Source organism: Parus major, chromosome 2 (genome assembly GCF_001522545.3).
Source record: "Parus major isolate Abel chromosome 2, Parus_major1.1, whole genome shotgun sequence".
NCBI classification, from domain to species: Eukaryota; Metazoa; Chordata; class Aves; order Passeriformes; family Paridae; genus Parus; species Parus major.
Window position 1 is genome coordinate 18,110,069 of NC_031769.1, and position 18,884 is coordinate 18,128,952.

Genomic DNA, 18,884 nt, shown 5'->3' on the forward strand with positions numbered 1-18,884 from the left:
ATAAAAGAAAAAAACCTGCTTTGTTGCTCAGGCAACTTTAATATCCATCATATTTTGAAGCCATAACAAACACTTGATGCAAACTGGAGCAGGTTTTTTTTTTAAATATACACATATATAAAAAAGAAAGCTGACAGAAATGCGCTATGCTCACATATACACCATGTCTGCAATCTTCCTTACCACTCCACCTAAAATCAAGGGTCTGACACAGGTCAAGGGACCAACAATTGCGCTTAATTCTCCCTGGCTGAGGAGGAGTTCCACAGAAGACATACTTTTCAAAAGTACAAGAGAGAAAGTGAAAAACATTGTATAAAATTGGCATTTTAAGATTTCTTTAGCACTGTCACAAAATCATAAAGATCTTTTGTGTAACAGAATTACACTCCTTCAGTATTTAGAATGCAGTCACAGTGCAGTGCATAGTGCATTCAAGACAGAAAATGAAGCACTCTTGGGAAATACAGACATCTACTTGTACTGAAATTCACTGATTTTATACAGGTGGGTGCATGTGGGTACTGTTTCACAGAATTCAGACTGATGACAACATCAAGTAAATACTCCTAAATATGACATGAGGTATAAGAAGCCCATGTCCTTTAAAAACTAGTGTTTTATCATTAGTGCTCCACTAAACATTGTTAAGAATTCCATTTAAAATACAATTTACATAAATACAGCTATTTTAAAAAATTAAAGAATCTTTTTTTTTGTATTTTAAGTAAGTTTTATCAACTTCACTTGATGCTGCCCAAAAGAAAATACATGCACATAGTAAAGATCTATTTTGCCATCTGCAGTTTTTCTTTAAATGAAGAACTCCAGAAGGCAATTTTTAAAGTTTTGAAAATTTAAATAAAAGAACCCACTTCCTCTTCTTTCTACTAAAAAAATCTGAAATATTGAAAGAGCTTTAGACAAATTTACAAGTGTTCACTGCATAAAGGAAAATCAACGTCACAAAGCATAAACAACAGTCAGCTACTAAATACCACAGTGAAAATTACTTTATAGAAGGCCTAGATTGTTGAGTTTCCAAATAACATGTTTCAGTAATTAAGGAATTTTTAAAAAAAAAAACCTTTTTGTTTTTTCAATAATTTTTTCAACTCTGACGAAGATTCCATAATAAAGTTTGCTTTCTAGAAGTGTCCATAGTACATGTAAGTAGGTTTTAGCAATTTCAAAAAGTAGAAGGTTTTATATTAGCTAAGGTAAATAAACCTTACATACTTTTAACATACTCACCTTCTGTTTATACATTTCAATGACAAAACAATTATGCAGAAATTTCACCCTGAGGTAAATTGTATACTTTAAATATCTGCATTGTGAAAAATTACTGAGGGCCCAATGCATCCTATGCATTAGATAGTCCGGTTCTGTTCTTTAGCCAGTACACTGACCAAAAAACATCAGTATTACTCCCTTGAAGAGGTAAGACCTCTAGAGTCAAATTCATATTAAAGTTTACCCCAGACTAACTTTCTGGCACATAAAGACACTTCCGTTTGCAGCTAAAGAGAATACCTTAACAATCTGAACAATAGCATCAGTTCTGCCTTTTAAAAATGTACAAACTTCTTTTACATGTTATAGCAAAAAACAATTTTACCCTGAAAAAAGTTGGGATTTTCCCTAAAGTGAAATAACATTCTCAATATTGAGGATAAAACATTAACAACTTTTCAAGTTCTGCATACATAAAATTTATAATTCATGTCAAAGCAGAAGTTGTGTTACAGCAATCAGTACCTTGCTGAAAAGGGCTAGCTGCAGTCACAGTTGCTCCTGGATTTCTTCCAGCACCCGGCTTTCTTCCCCTCTGACCTGAGCTGTGACCTGCAGATTTCTTCCCTTTGCTCTCTGACCCTCTAGCCTCTGAAGAATCTTTTCCACTTGAAACGTGTGTAGGAACTTCCTGGAAATTTGCATTTGTAAATCGAGCTGAGGTATCTTCCAACCGCTTCAAGGAGCCTGACATGGAGTTGTTGCTAGTGCTTGTGTATGTCTGGCATTTTAAAAGAAAAAAGAAATAAAAGAAACAAGTCACACAAAAAAAACTGTAACAGCTGTTTAAAGGACCTCATCTTTCAAACACAGAATTGTTCAAATACTACTGTAACTAGAAACAACAGGAATTACAGCAGCTGAACTGTGAAGATCCTCAGGTACATAAAACATTTTGTGGAAAAAAATGTATAATGGCTTTGGTTGAAATTTTTGCTTCACTGAGGTAAATGGAAAAATCTCATGGGTACAGTTTTTATAGTCTATTTAAATTGGGTATTGTTATTTTATGCTTAAAATTAAAAATTAGAAAATAAACTTTTAATGCTTTTCTGAGTATACAATTTTTATGCCTTTTTTGTTAAACTGAAAATGTTGTTCCATCAGCAGCAGAACTGTTGAAGGCATCAGAATCTAAGAACTTAGATTTTTAAGATTTTATAGACTCAACACCAAACCAAAATCAGCTCCCTGGCATGTGAACTATCCCCATTAATTCCCAATTCCTTAAGAGCCACCAAGTAAAGAAGACGACAGAGCTGACCAAGAAACACTTAACTTCAAACCTGCTCTGTGACAGGCATGAAAACACGCTTGAGCTCCCTATGCAAATATCCTCCTCATCCCCTACCCAAACCCAAGAATTCTGGCTTTTTTCTTACACTCATACACTCTCCACAGGGCTTTCAAAAATTTCATCTTTAGGTCTATTGCTTGTCTGTTGAACTTTGCCAGAATTGTTCCTATTGGTGAACAGCCAAAACAGGTTTCACAAGAAGTAATTAGGTGGGCAGGGAAACCACATGCACAACATCAGGAAAACATACAAGGGAATATTGTTGTTCTCATGACTGAAAAAAATGTGGAGTTGTGGTAACTGAATTTTAGTAACATAAGAAAGAAAACTAAAGCAAAATCAGAGAAAAATAAATAAAAAAAAGTTATACTGTTATTCATACACAAGCCACCTAGTAAAATAGCTGTTTAAAGCTTCTTTAAAAAAATATGGATCAAATCTAGAAGCTACTCATCTGTTCAAAACGAGCCTGTCTGTTTTTCAGTTCTTTACAGAACAGAATTTAAAATAGTATCTACAGTTATCTCCATTAAAGACCACACATACACATGCCTCTTAAAATTGAGCATACACACACATTTTCCCTTCCCCAAGTGGGATGCTTGCTGAATTTAGGCCTACAACAGAATGTTTTTTCGTCTTTACATAAAGCTTGGTATAGCAGCTATACAAAGTTTTCCATATTTTACTAAAATAGCTAAGACATTTACATAAATCTGACTTTTCAGTTGCAAATGACAGAAGATAACTAAATATACAAGCTTTGAGGAAAGTAAATATTTCAATCTATTTGCATACCAGGCCAAGCAATGACAAGTAGACATTAATTTGTAAACACTGTGCTGTGATTTGGTTTGACTGCAAGCCTGAATCCCATTCCTGGCAGATTTTGAAGAATATGCATGCACAACACAGTTCTGCTTTGGAAAATTTTGCTCCCACAGCTATTTGCATTTCAGAAGGTGCTATAAGGTGTACTGAAATCTACATGCTTACTCAGAGAATCAGTAACACTAACAAGATGAAATATACCCTAAGCACAGAGAGCTACTGTCATTTTAATGCTCTCCATCTATCACTCTGTACACCCTGAAGAATTACACTATCCATCTGCAGCAAGTCTTAAAACTACTGGGGATTTATGGTAAACATGCAATAATCATTCTCGGTATATATCTAGTACGTTCCAAGGTTTGAGTGGCCTTTAGCCCTATGCAGATGCATAAGGCAGTACCCTTGCACAGACAGAGGAAGGACCATGGCAAGTAATTCACCACAAAAATGCCAGTTGGTAAGAGCAGAGTCTGAGCAAAAACCAACCAACCCAAAAAATCCCCAAAATCAACACTGGGTTTGCATGGCCAGGCTTTGGTAGAGGGGGGCTATACAGGGGGCTTCTGTGAGAAGCTGCCAGAGGCTTCCTCCATATCTGTCACAGCCAATTCCAGCCAACTTCAGGACTAACCCAAAGCTGGCCAGGGCTGAGCCCATCAGAAATGGTGGTAACACCTCTGTGACAGCATACTGACGAAGGGAAAAAAAAGGCTTATTGGGCACATGTAACTGTGGCCAGAGAAGGGCAGACTGAGAACACATGAGAGAATCAACTCTGCAGACAACCTAGGTCAGTGAAGAAAGAGAGGGAGGAGGTGACCCAGGCACCAGAGCTGAGCTTCCCATGCAGCCCATGGTAGACTGAAGACCGTAGTGAGGCAGCTGCACCTCTTAGCCCATGGAGATCCATGGGGACACAGAGATTGACCTGCAGCCCATGGAAGAAACCCACCCCAGAGCAAGTGGATGCCTGAGAAGAGGCTGTGACCCCATGGAGCAGGCTCCTGGCAGGACCTGGAGACCTGTGTAGAGAGGAGTCCATGCTGGAGCCGGTTTCCTGATAGGATTTGTGACCCTGTGGGGGACCCACACTGGAGGCAGGCTGTGACTGAAGGACTGCACCCTGTGGAGAAGTGATCCACGTTTCTGCAGTCTGTGGAGAAGTGTAGCCCTTGAGATGGACTCATGATGGAGAATGAAAGCCTGTCTCCCATGGGAGGGATGCTGGAGCTGGGAGAGGACTCTTCTCCTTAAGCAGCTGCAGGAGCAACCAGTGACAAACTGATCATAACCCTCGCTCACCGTGTCCCTGCACTGCTGGAAGGAGCCAAAGCTCAAAACATGAGAGAGAATTTTTTTACCAGGAGCAAATACAGGGCTGATGGCTCTTTCCAACTAAGTAGGCGGGCAGAAGAAGAGGCAGCAGAGAACTCAAATTCCTAAGTTATTGTAGTTCTTCTTAAAACATTCTATATCAATGTCCCAAAAGTGAAAAAAGTAGTGCTACTACATTAATCAAAGAGTAGTCAGGCATTTCTTATTTCAAATATTTTCAAACTTAACTGATTCAGACTGAACAACATTTGCTATGACATTACAGGGATGCACAAAAGCGCCTCTCAAAATAGCAGGGGCTGGAACCTCAGTAAAATTTTTTTGGAATTAAATTCTGCAGAACAAACAGGCAATTCAACTACACTACTGGAAGGTAAGTTCTGTTTATCATGCATCCTTTCATGATTCTATCTAAAGAAACCACTCATCTAGATAAGATATGTTTTAAGACATCACCTGCATAAATGGTCATTACCACTAGATTTACAAACATTTAACATCATAAAAGGGAAAACCAAATTTCATTTCAAATTTCAGTTCCCCCCACAGGAATATTATGGTAGCAAAAGTAATTATATACCACGATAAAGTCATGCATTCAATACAAAGAAAGACTGCTGTGAAACAGAGATGAGGTTCAGATCAATTCTAGCAACTACATAAAAGGACACATGAAAGTAATACATTAATACAATATTATGAATCAAATATTAATCTTAGGAAAAAATAAAACTTGTTTCATTAGTAAAATTTCAAAGTTTTGAGGAACAATTATGAGTTTATAACCTAGAAAAGGAAATGCATGTAAATGGTGTTAAAAGGACTCAGGAAAAAAAATAACTGAAGGAACTAGCCACAACAACAACAAAAAATATCACTTCCATATATCCAATAGATACTTTTTTAAAAAACATAATCACACTTAGGAACGTCTGAACGCAAATTTTGCAATAAAAACACCAATAAAAAACTGAACACCAATTCTCCTGATGATTTGAAGCACTGTAAAAAAAGGCAATAAATGAAGCAAACAGGTTAGGTAAAGAAAACCCACATGCTGAAGATTAAACTAAAAATAAAAAACAAAAAACAACCGAAAAGGGCATGATGATATTCGAATTCCACAGTTAATATTCTGTTTTACTTTAATTAAGTTATAATTTAAGTTCTAGAATTCGATATTTTTTGTTCACTTTAGTGTTTGCTCTAGCTCATCCTTGTGACTATCCATAGAGTAAACCTTTTAACTTAGGAAAAGGATAGGGAGGACAAAGCAATTAGAAATAAGTTTAGCAGAAAAACAGAATCCAACTGTGTGTCTCTGGCATTAAAGGCATATTCTAAGAGGCAGGATGCCAAAGATCATCACAGAATCACAGAATGACTAGGTTGCAAGAGACCTTCAAGATCAAGTTCAGTCCATGCCCTAATACCTCAACTAAACCATGGCACTGAGTGCCACATCCAGTCTTTTTTTAAACACATCCAAGGATGGTGACTCCACCACCTCCCCAGGCAGGCCATTCCAGTATTTTATTACTCTTTCCATGAAGAACATTTTCCTAGCGTCCAACCTAAATTTCCCTTGGTGCAGCTTAAGGCTGTGTCCTCTGGTTCTGTCAGTTGCTCTCTGGTGAGAGACCAGCCCACACCTGACTGCAAACACCTTTCAGGAAGTTGTAGAGAGTGAAAAGGTCACCCAAGTCTCCTTTTCTCCAGGCTAAACAACCCCATCTCCCTCAGCTGTTCCTCACAGGATTTGTGTTCCAAGCCCCTCACCAGCCACGTTGCCTCCTCTGGACGCACTCAAGCGTCTCAACGTCCTTCCTGAAGAGCCCAGAAATCAATATCTCCATTTTTTAATTTTTTTTAAAAAATTTTTAAAGAAATATACAGTAATATCACTTTTTGTAAAAAGTTACGATGACTAGATAATCAAAGTACAAGAGGGATGTAATTCAAGAAAGATATGTTCATACATAGTATAAAACCTAAAGAAAGGTAGTAAAGTTTAAAGAAGTTTCCACACAGCCTCTCTTACAGGCTACTTTATTCTCTTACAGGAATTTTAGAAGTTTTCTCAGATTCAAAAGGAGTATGTTTAGGGCAAATTAATAAAATGAAATATCCAATCATGTGGACCAGTTAATAGTACTCAAAGTGTTCTACAACCTAATTTCAGTAGAAACTGTCACACTCACTGACTGCAATCTCTAATTGCTCTTAAATCAAAACAGCTAAGTGGTAAATTGACTCTACCCTTTCTTCTATTTTTTTTTTTTAAAGAGAGTTTTTTAGAGTTTCATAAAACCACTAAGTCTCACTTGACACAACAGCATCAAAGAGAATACAGTAGAACAAGAAAAAGGACTCTTAGTAGAAGAGTGAGCTACAAATAATGGGATGTTAGCAGGTATGAATTCTCCAGCTAATAATCTTACTACTGAGAATGAAGAAATATGCAAAGCATACTAAAAATCTAACTTTCTTGGAGATTATTCTTGAATGTGATACCACTAGTTGAGAGAATACTTCCAGAGACCAGAGAAAGCTGGTATTTCAATTGTTTCACCCCATCCTGATGAGGTCTTGGTGTACCATATGCAAACACACATTTGTTGAATGTAACACCTCACCAACCAAACCACACACAGTTAACACAAGCCTCAACACCTTTGCTAAAACACGATGATCTGTGTGCTAAGCACAATTCAATTCAAACCATGATTCCCTGACTCCGATGTAAAACATCTCCACTTGAACGGGACACATTTTATCCAGCTTTGAAATCAGAAATCCCATTTCTCAATAGTACTGCCCACTCTGTAATGCCAACATTAGTGTCATTTTACTGGTGGACAGCAGAAGTGATTCTTGCTGAGTACAATGAAAACTGTCTTTATTTAATCCTGTATGTTGCTACTGGAATTAGGTATGTTCTAACACATCAACAGGAAGGAAACATCAGAAAACCTAACAGAACAACCTGCTAATAAGGCAATATGAACCGTGAGCTGCAATTTCATAATTACCAGTTTTAAATGCTTACAGGTTCAGTGTCAGCTCAGCATACACAAGAATTTTGAAGGAAACACTTTCTAAAACTTCTCAAATTATTAAATATAACTCAATCAAGTAAAATTTACTGGAGTAGCACTGGCACCTGACTCACAATTTAAGTACAAAACTAAGCCTTTTGCATATGGTAAATCTCCAAGTATTTTAGGATTTTATATTACAGGAAAAAATACCCAGAGTGGTTGATAATTACAGAATTGATGCCATTATAAAGATCCTGTTTATACAGTGGAATGATTACATTATGAAATTTTGACATAAGTTACCAAAGTGGAAGAGGAGAAAAAACACATTGACTTACTTTTTCTGTAGTTACAGTAAGAGATGGAACCAAAGATGGTGAGGACTCCGACTGCTTCTTATATTTTTGCTTGTGTTTATCTTTCTCTTTATATTTCTAGAAGATGTAAAAGACAATAAAAACTAAGTTTAGCTTCAACTTTAACATAAGCCATTCTACACTGCATCAAGTGTTACCTAAATTGAAGAGAGATGGCAATAATGTCCTGTGCTATTTGGAAAACACACTGATGTTTTCAATGTTTTGAAATTTATTTTTTTATAAAAGCAAATCAAATACTTATATTTGTTTTCAAAGTGCACAAACTGGAATTTTTCCATTATAATCAGCACCGATGAATGAACTGTTGTTAGTATAACCCATTTTTACAATAACCACTTAACAAAATAAACTGGACTAAGAACAGAGACATGGCTCCTGTTTCAAAGATCTTTATTCATTTTTCACCATAGATTTCTACTTTTCTGTACCTGCACAGTATTTTTTGTTGGCATACTAATGTAAATTAATGCAAGGTTTTAGCTTTGCTCCCCTACTGACATCTCCATGCATAAAAATGTGAAATCTGATTTAGATTTCATTTCCAAAAAAGGGACATTTTACAGACTAATTAAGTATTTTCCATGGTAAATTGAATAAAGTATCAAAAGCTATACAAATCAAATGTCCTTTCTAAAAGAGATGAGAATGTAATCAGTTGGGTTTTGGTTTCTTGGTTGTTTTTTTTTGGTTGTTGTTTTTTAGTTTTAATTTTTATTTTTTAAACATGAATGAAGCATTGGCAGTGTGAACAAAATTGTACCAACAAAGGGAAAATAACTTCTTATCCTAGAGCCTTTATAGTATAACAGAAGTCTTTCATACTGGCAGAAATCAATTTTTGGAGGATAACAGAATCAGACCCAAATTGTATTTGTCTGAATAGTTTAGACAAATACTTTACAAAAATAGCCAGTTTGACAAAACTAACAATTAAACTTAGAACACAGAAGTACAGTATTTTTTCCAGCCTAATCATAAACAAGTAATTTTTCCTTAGCAATGCAATACAGTTTACTTAGTGTCAGAAGATGCAAAGAGACTTCAGATGTGAGAGAAGTTATTTTCAAGCTACTGGCACTGAAGTGTTTTATTTCTCTAATTATGTATTTGTGAAATTTTTGTGAACTAACACAAAACTCTGCAGAACAGCACAATGTATGGCTATTTGTTCAGACTGCTTCTACAGAGAGCTAGTAAAAAACGTGCATACGTATGGATTGACACAAGGGGTTTAAAAATCCAGCTGGGAAGCTTGAAAAGACATGTAAGTCTGAACAGCCATATGAAAATACAGTAACTGTTTTGAATCTTGATATCTACCCACGCTGATCTTTATCTTAACTGTCCAGACTTTCAAAAGAACATCATTTGTTCAACAGCACCTGCACAACCACTCTCACCAAGCACCAGGACAAGATGCAATACATGTATACTCTATTCAGGTATGACCAGATATCACCTTTCTACTTCTGCCACAACTCAAGAAATAACAGAACCTTATTTCAAGGAATCAGCCTGAGAGAGTAAGAGAATGGATTCCCAAATTCTCTAGCTAAGTAGAATCAGTTAACTGACAACCTAGTTGCGAAGCTGAACGTAAAACACTTTTATTGTACCTTTATGAACTGTAAATACCAGGTGACTGACTTAGAGATCACCTTGTCTCTAACCAGCCCAAATCCATTTAACAAAACTAATTTTGCCATGAATGAAATACAGTTTAACTAAGAAAGTTCACAAATCAAGTAAAAATGCTATCATCACCAACATATTAAGTAAATCTACACTTGCTAGATATAATATATAGAGTTCTTTTAATTCTTGTACCCTTCGTAAAACTCAAGGACAAGTTAACTTTAAAAAGTTAATAGGAGTTTCTAGGTTTGGGGTTTTTAAACACTCAAGTGAACTTTGGGGTTTTTTTTCCACTCTGCTACATGGATAGAAATATGGAGGTTTTTCCATCATAATAAAGTGAGCAGGTGTCATAATTACAATGACATACACCATAAGGTAGGTTTTAAATCTTTAAAACCGAATATAGGTTTGTTGAAGGAGCTTTAGATCAGGAAGGTTATGTTTGTTTTGTTATTTTCTCAAGAGGACATTGTTTGTTTGTTTCTTTTTAGACCTGGAAAACACATTAGAAAGAAAAAAACTACTGTGGAGAGAAAGGATTCAAATGCACTGCACAGTCTTTCCAGTAACAAATATAACAGTCCCCAAGGTGCTATACATACTAACAAAAAAGCAAGCAGGAATCAAGGAAAAACAGAAGCATCTACACCAAGATTGCCATGGTATTCATCGATTCTGTTGATACAAAAGACTTTCACCAGTGCTAAGCTACCAAACTTACTACATCATCAGTGGAGGTGTTTAGAAAAACCTGAGTAACAATTTCATTGAACCCCAGACAAGTGTGAAGAAGGAAGCTATGGAATGGCTAACCACTGTCTGAGTTTCTTTGGATTTCAGCATTCTACTGGGAAATTGAAATAATCCTAAATAATTTTTTTTTATTTTTAATTTTGGAGCCAAGGGGCAATGACTTTAATACACTTTAAGATGAAACTTCACAACAAGATCAGTAAACAATAAGAAAACTTTTAAATGAACATGTTTTACAGTATTTTCTGTCAACTATCTAGTGTTCTTTGACTTTCAGTGTTAATTTCATCTAAAAGTCAAAAAACAAAATTCTGATCAAAGGAACACTTAGGAGGACTTCAAATTACATTCTGTAACATACCGAAATCAAAGGTAGTCCCTACACATAAGGAGGTGGTAGGAAAGACAAGGGACGCAAGAACAGCAGGAAGGAAGGGGGCATAAAGAATTCAGTGTCTGGAAAGAATATGTTTAATTTCTGTACAGTGAAGCATCAGCAACCACAACAAATTCCTCTCCCAGATCCAAACCATCAAGACAAAGTTTGCCAGGACAGCTTACCACGGTTACAGCTTTCCACTCAAAGCCACTACAGGGGTAACCCATCCAAAAGCCTTCTAGGTACAAGTATATCTCATTCACAAGACATCTGCTGTCTGTAACTCTACATTTCCTCCTTTTTGGTAATATCTCCTCTCACCATTTTTCTTTTTCTTTTTAATTACCTTTTTTCTTCCCAAGAAAATTGAAAAGCATTATTTCTAAATGTGAATTGACTTCAAATGCATACAACATCAAAGCACTGGAGAACACTGCAGGAAAATCTCTGAAAGAAATGCTCAGTTTTTACACTGGTAAGAATAAAAATTTCAATAACAAGCTGCTGAGACTGCTGAAGATGCGTAGCTCGCACAAAGTGACTTCTTGCAGTTGCACCCTTCTCTACCACAAAGATGCAACAAAAGGTTAAGAAGAGTTCTGAATATCCACTTTGGAATTCAGAAAAGGAGTAATAAAGGGAAATTAATTCCCACAGTATTTAACAAATATGACAGCTTTCAATCAAGTCTGTCTCAAAGGCCACACAAAATAGCCATCTTCCCTACTTCCAGAAAAACAACAAACTGTTAGCTCCTCATGGACAACTCTGCATGCTTCACTTTTGTAAGATCTCTACTCAGTCACAGCTCTGAAAAAACTCCAAGAAACACAGCAACAGCTCACCAAGATAAACATTCATCCATTAAACCACATGGGAACCCCCCCTTTCTAGGGAAGGTAATGGTATCAAATGTCTCATCTTTTACAAGCTTTACTGTAAGGAAAATAAAGGACAAAAATAACTCTTAGCAAGGACTGAAAGTAATACCGACAGTGAGTGAAAGCTAAGGGAGCATTAACGGCAGGCAGAATGCACATATCCCATTTATATATTTAGAAACGAGTTCACATGTTCCAAACTCCTGTGCAGAGCTGATAAATGCAATCTGTACATTCTGTAAAGCCAAGGTTTAGCAGAAGACACAATTCCAAGGAAGACTATATTAAAAAAAATAAACGGCCAGCAACAAAACTGACAAAGGTAACTTTAATCTTGGTTCACAAGTAAGATAGTTGAGCAGACCAGATGCAGACAGCTCCTGAAGAAAAATAAGGCATGATTGCCAAGCAGCCATTGGGCAGGCACCTGTAACAATATTCATCCCGAACAACCTGAAGAGCCTGGATTTATGGTGCAGCTAAATACCAACATAAAATGCCTCAACTTCATACATCATGATTAATCAGAATGCTTTATTTCTCACCAAGGATTTCATTTTTGGCTTTTGTTTCTTACCTAAAAAATTATGTAATCACATCTTAACTCCAAAAGCTACATGTTGCTAGATAACAAAACAAACATGGTGCAAGATTTCTGGAATTCTACAGCACCTTCTGTACATCGATTTCTTGTAGAGTAGGGAGCAGGGGAATGAAGAAGGGGAAGGAAATACATTCTGATTGCTTCTCTTTCTCCCAAAAAGATTCAATCTACAAAATTTTTACATAATATGACTTCACAAATACACTTTGACCCCAAATCTTCATTTTTTTAGCTCATTTACTTGCTTCATCACTCTAAATATTAGCACTTGCCCATTTTCTTTAACTTATTTTCAGAGAAACATTTGTCACACCAGTGAAAAAGACCAGCATCTCATCAAAACATCAAATTAAGGGTACCTGTGCAACTACATTTTAGCTCTGATCTGTTACCAGCATAACAGATGTTATAAAATATATTTTTTCAAACTTTGGTCCTCGATGTTTGGAAAAAATTAATAATACAAGTGAACAATAGTTCATCCTAGTGAACTAGAATTTCTTCTAGTACAGAAGAAATTAATGACTTCAGCTTTTCTTTTAAATGGCATTAATAATTCATAACATTTCCACATGGAAGTATCATTTAACTTGTTGAAGGTATTTATACCTATTTGCAATTCATTTTTGTCTCAGGAATGCACAGCCCTCTTGAAAGGGGTTTCTACAGGAGTTTATTTGATTAAAATACATTCCAAAGTTCAGCATTTAACAGTTCACTGTTACAAAGGGAGAAAAAGGTTTTCTGACCCCACACTCTCAGAGTGTTTAGCTTGTCAGACCTTCCCTCTGCCCACTCAAACTGCTGAACGGCAGCAACAAAAAACTAAGTGGTGAGTTTTCTGTTGTTTTAGAGAGCTACATTAGTTCTGTGAAGGAACATGAGAGATGGACAGTAACAGGCAGAGAAGACAGATGCAGAACAGAGAAGCAAGAGCTCATGGGCTCAGGGAACAGGAGACTAACTTCTGTTTTGGAAGAATCAAAACACATGCACACTATCAGCAACCATAGATGTCCTTCAACATCAAACTGCTTGGGGCTGATCTTGAATTACAGCATTTTTATGCCTTCTCTATTACAAAAATCGTTATCCCTCACTACCTTTGGCTGTTCCAAGTTTTTACACTTCAACAACATTTTAAAATCTACTTTCCCCATTGATTATTGTAAGTAAAATCATCTGAATGCCTAAATCCCTAATTTTTCAGCTGCTGTTTGACTTCCTCAAATAATTCCAATGTATCAGAATGTTCTATTAGCACAGAGCACTCATATCAGTTCTTTTGTCATTTATAGATTTTGTGCATTTTTTGTCACCAAAGACTGTAAATCCTGAGCTGTCACATCAAATCTAACATCCTCAGTGGAAAGCTGTGCACAGTTTTTGCTCATCCCAAATAAGAGGCCAGATCTGCTTATAATAGTAGCTATTAGTAATATAACCATAATAATAATTGCAGAATGAAAGATGACCACAGTCCCCAAGTTTCAAACTCAAATCCTAGTTTCTCTTATTTTTATAAGAACAGTCCTTGCTCAGGCATTCATCTAGCTAGCATTTTAAACAGTACAATCCACAACAGAAAAATTCAGTGCAGCAGCAGTGTTGCTGCAGTCACAGTAATAAAAGGATACAGGCAAGAGATAGTTTATAGGGGGAGGTAGGACACTACTGCCAGCGTTATTCATACACATAAGCTCTAAGCATAACACTTGTTCTTAAGAACCTTGTTTCCTAAGTCCTTCATTCAATTACTTAAATACCCAAAAGCCTCACTTAAGTACAGGAATAATGGTCATATTTTCAACTGTCAATGGTAATAAACTCAAGAATCAATGATAAAAATGCCACCCAAAGCTTCTAAGACATGCAAGACTACCAATTCTTATCCAGAATGAGCTACTCCTACCTACTACTTTAGTGTAGTTTCTGTTATTTGCACAGTTTAATAGTAATTGTTAGAAACAGACATGCAGTGCCACTTTATAGTAGGAGCACTTTGTAACTTCAAAAATTCAAGATTAACTAAATCAATGCAACTATGTATTTTCAGTGCTCACCTCCATTCCTTCCTATAAAAATTACAAGTTTAAATTATGTATTATGTTACATACTGTGAAATGATTGGTTTGCAAGGTAACTTAAAGATACCTGTCAAATATGTATCATGAAATAGGTGAGCAGAATGGCATGCAGAAGGAATCCATTCAATCTTCCTGCCTCAGACAGCTTAACATCATACATCATCTTTAACTGCATCCAGGCTGTTCTGGTCTACCAGAACCCAAAACACGGTAGGTACAATATATACAACTTCATTAAACAGTATCCAGATTACCTTCCAGAAACTGTTACCAAGTCGGAGTACTAGCAATCTTGTATTAAGCCAGGATCCAAAGCCAAGAAAGAGACATTTCAAAGCACCTTTTACTTCTGCATCTCTCACACTAATAGCTGTAAGAATTGAAATTATACTGGTTGTGAACGGGATAGAGTTAAGTTTACCTAGTTGGTGTGGGGCTGTGTTTTAGATATGTGCTGAAAGCAGTGTAGGTAACACAGGGAAGTTTTAATTTCTGCTGAGAAGTCCTTATATAGGGCCAAGGCCTTTTCTACTTCTCACTCCACCACAGCAAGTTGGCTGGAGGTGCATCAGAAGCTGGGAAGGGACACCGCCAGGACAGCTGACCCTAAATGACCAATGATATCCCATGCCATATGGCATCATGCTCAGTATATAAAAGCCAGGGAAGAAGAAGAAAAGGGGTATATTCAGAGCGATAGTGTTTGTCTTCCCAAGTAATAGTTACATGTGATGGTGCTCTTCATTCCTGGGGATCCCTGAACATTTGCGTGCCCGTGGGAAGGGGTGAATGAATTCCTTGTTTTGCTTTGCTTGCATGCACAATTTCTGCTTTACCTATTAAACTGTCTTTATGTCAACCCACAGGTTTTTTCACTTTTACTCTTCTGATTCTCTCCCCCATCCCATAAGGGAGGGGAATGAGCAAGTAGGTGTGTGGGGGTGAGCTGCTGTCTAGGGGTTTTATTTTCTTTCAGTCAAAGACTAAAATGTGTACTTTGAGATGGAAAAAGACAGTTGCAACCTAGGAAGCCTTACAAAATTCTACATCTTGCAGAGTAAATTGTAGGTATATCTGAGGTGATATGTTTTTCATTTTGATTTTATAATAATTAATTAATCCCAGCTGACAAGCTTAATACTATTGAGGTGTTTGCTGTGCTAAAGTATGCTAAAAGCATTATGCTTTTTTCAGTAAGGTATATGATGTGTTACTGTAAGTTAAAAAAATATGAGGTAGTCAAATCAGTAATTCCATGATAACCTTGGGAATTGAGACAAAAAGTTCCTATATTTTCTCTTACTAAAGTGAAAGAAAATATAAATTAAAATGAACTTATATTCTTATGTATTTTTTTCTTGGCCACCACAAGAGATCATTGTGCTGGTGCCAGCTCCAGTAAATTTCATGGAGTTGATTATCAGGATGACAGTTGTATACACAGAGAACAGCACAAGTTAACAGAGAATTTTAGCAAACAAGAAGTAAAACAAGGTTGTCACCTTTCCTCTTAATCTTGCGGATAAAAATATCTATTACTAAATATACTCAGATACGGTAGCTTTCTAAAGAAACTTAGTTTACACAGTCACATGCTGTCAGTATTTCCAAATAGTTAAGACTTCCAACAGAATCTGACATGAAGAGATGTATTAAAAAAGAAAAATCTACACTCGTACAACAGTCAGTACAGAACAGGTGCCCAGAAAGAGAAACGCTATTCATTGGCAACGACAGTAAAGATTGAAGGATGAAGACATTCCCCTTTTGAATTCATGGAACCCATCAAAAATTCCATTTTAGGAAACAGCAACTGGGTTCTTCATCTTAAATAGCTACTAGTGTATCTATACACTGAGATACATGTGGTTTATATTTATTGACAAGCTCAAAGAGGTATTTTGGAGCCACGCTTCCTTCCCTCTGATCAAATAGAATTTGGAGTAAGTTAACATGGACACACATGACCAGTAGCATCTATACCACACAGTTCTTATTCAAATAATATTTATCTAGTAATACTTCAATTATTAAAATTGAAGTAATTTCAAAGTGGTTGTAAACCACTTTTCTTCTAGTTATCTTTAGCATTCTTAAAATTTTGCTTCAGACATCAAAAGCAGTTGAAAGGATTAAACAGTCAAATATATTAAACTGATTAACAAAACTTAAAAATTTAATAAAAATGTAATGGAATACTGCATTACTGAGATTAATTTGGAGATTTTTTCCCAAAAAAGTTGCAAAAAAAACCCCCAGTGTTCAGTAGCATCACTTAGTTTATGAAATGAGGGAATTCATAGAGGAATGACACAATTAGAATCGTCTTTAAAACACTCTATACAGCACTATAAAAAGATTCCTTGGGACTAAAACTGATTTTTTGGTTGTTTTTTCAGAGAAAAAAAATCACTGCTTATGCAACTGAATGATAATCCAAAAACCTGCAATCTGATCCGATTTTTACCACAGAATCTTACGTAATGCATAGCAGATCCATTTTACCTTTTTAGTCATTTGCTCAGACAGTAAGGAAATGCCCCAGGAATACTTGACCTGAGTGTTTACAACTGGCCTTGTAACAGTTTACGCAGCACATAAATTCATTAAAAAGCATCAAGCACCTCTCTCCCAAATGAAATTCACTGCCCTGACATATGAGCACAGGCTCCTTCACAACAAATTGGCAAAGTCTGGGCAGCTCCAACCAACAAACAGCCTATGGAAACTTTCAATGCACAGAGACATGGTTTAAATCTTCCCTTCCCATGGCCCTAGGAAACAAATTCCCAGCTACAGTGGAACATGCGGAGTGTGACGCACTGCCACAACATGTTCTTAGGTGTTCAAGTTTCTAGCCACAAAATCAAAGCTGTAACATTTCTTTAAGCACAAGACAAGCAGCAAAAAGATGCCCACAATGCACTAGTACCTCAGTGTTTAGGATACTTATCCTGGCTCCTGCATTTTAGGTTCTCCTCTGATGCTCTCCAACTTGTGTGATAGTGAAAAGAAGCCTCTTGTCACCAACTATTCTTTTCGAGTATTCAAACACAACTTCTTTCAGACATCCACAGTCTTCAGTCATGAGCCCATTTTTCTTTAACTTACATGATATGAGCCACTACAGCAGAGTTTTAAATTTTCCTTCCTGCTCAGCTCAGACCAAAGCACTTCTAGTAGAAAAGATACCTATGCAATTCAGCTGCTATATAGTAGTTACTTATTACATAATATATTCACATTTTTCAGAAGTCATAAACAGATAAAGCTAGTAACCTTGTCTAATTTTCAAGTTAGTGCCAAAAAAAAAGACTTCTATTATACAAAGGTCAATTCCAGATATGTTTAGTTCCTTCTTCAGTCCTTCCAAATATAACATTGCCAGTAACATTAAAGCAAAGCATTTTTCCACTGCCTCATGGTGGCCTAAGTTTTCCCAAGAAAGCCTGAGTAAACACCTGGGCCCTGAAGAAAAGGAATATTGTAATGGAATGTCAAGCAGCATACGACCAATATTCTTTATAAGGGACACAGCATCATCACTAATAATTTCTGAATAGCATCCCTGCCGCAGAAACAACAATGCTTAGGCAGCAGTAATCAGAATATAATGAAGCTATTTATTCTGTAGCTTCAACATCATCATGAAAATTAAATCATACCAAAGGTTTGGTTAAATTTTTTCAGGTTTGTTGGTTTTTTTATTATTTTACCCTTACATATTTGTTACCAATTTTGTTGGCAGAGTGCCCAGAAGATGTTAAACACACACCATGGAAGGGAAACCCAGGCTTTCAGCTGAGTCTGTTTGTAAAAACAACAGTTACCTATGTTAACATTTTCAGACCAGCCTCTTCTTACTGCAGTGTAGTATTTCACATGCACAAAAGGATAGCTTTTGAGATCTTACCAAGAAAAGTGGTTCCAAACCACAGCTCATACAGCTACTGCTTGGCAAAACAGAAAGCTTTAATGATGCCGGCAGATCAGATTATCCAAATTTCCAAGGAACAAAGATGAAAGATAAAGCAGAAACTACAGTGGCTGTAAGAGGGATGTGGTTGCCACACAAACACAAACACTACTGTATCTCTGAAGAAAGCTGTAAGTATTTACTGCAATATGACAAAAACCTAGATTCTTAAGGGATTTACAAAAAAGGAAATATGGGAAGTCACCCTGAAAAACTGCCCATGTCCTCCAAGATAATTAATACAGTGTATCAAATATACAGCATAAGCTGACAAAATAGCTGACACCATTGAAGTGTTAAAGTCCCTCCAAGTGTACCCTGTAGAATTCACAGGTATGACCTGGGAAGTATCTTCAGTCAAATTAATTTAAGAAAAATAAAAA

At 36.4% G+C, this 18,884-nt stretch overlaps 1 protein-coding gene across 14 annotated transcripts in view; it reads right to left on the reverse strand.

Moving 5' to 3' along the window:
* MLLT10 (MLLT10 histone lysine methyltransferase DOT1L cofactor) overlaps nt 1–18,884 on the reverse strand; it is a 125,705-nt gene that overhangs the window by 58,984 nt on the left and 47,837 nt on the right. For all 14 annotated transcript variants that reach the window (XR_004495680.1, XM_015615070.1, XM_033511589.1 and 11 more), the window contains 2 exons: nt 8,142–8,237; nt 1,762–2,017 (listed from right to left, as the gene is read on the reverse strand). Coding sequence is in view for 13 of the 14 variants with exons in the window: in XM_015615070.1 (XP_015470556.1) it covers nt 1,762–2,017; nt 8,142–8,237 (352 nt within the window). In the remaining variant the exon portion in view is untranslated. The remainder of the gene's footprint in view (nt 1–1,761; nt 2,018–8,141; nt 8,238–18,884) is intronic.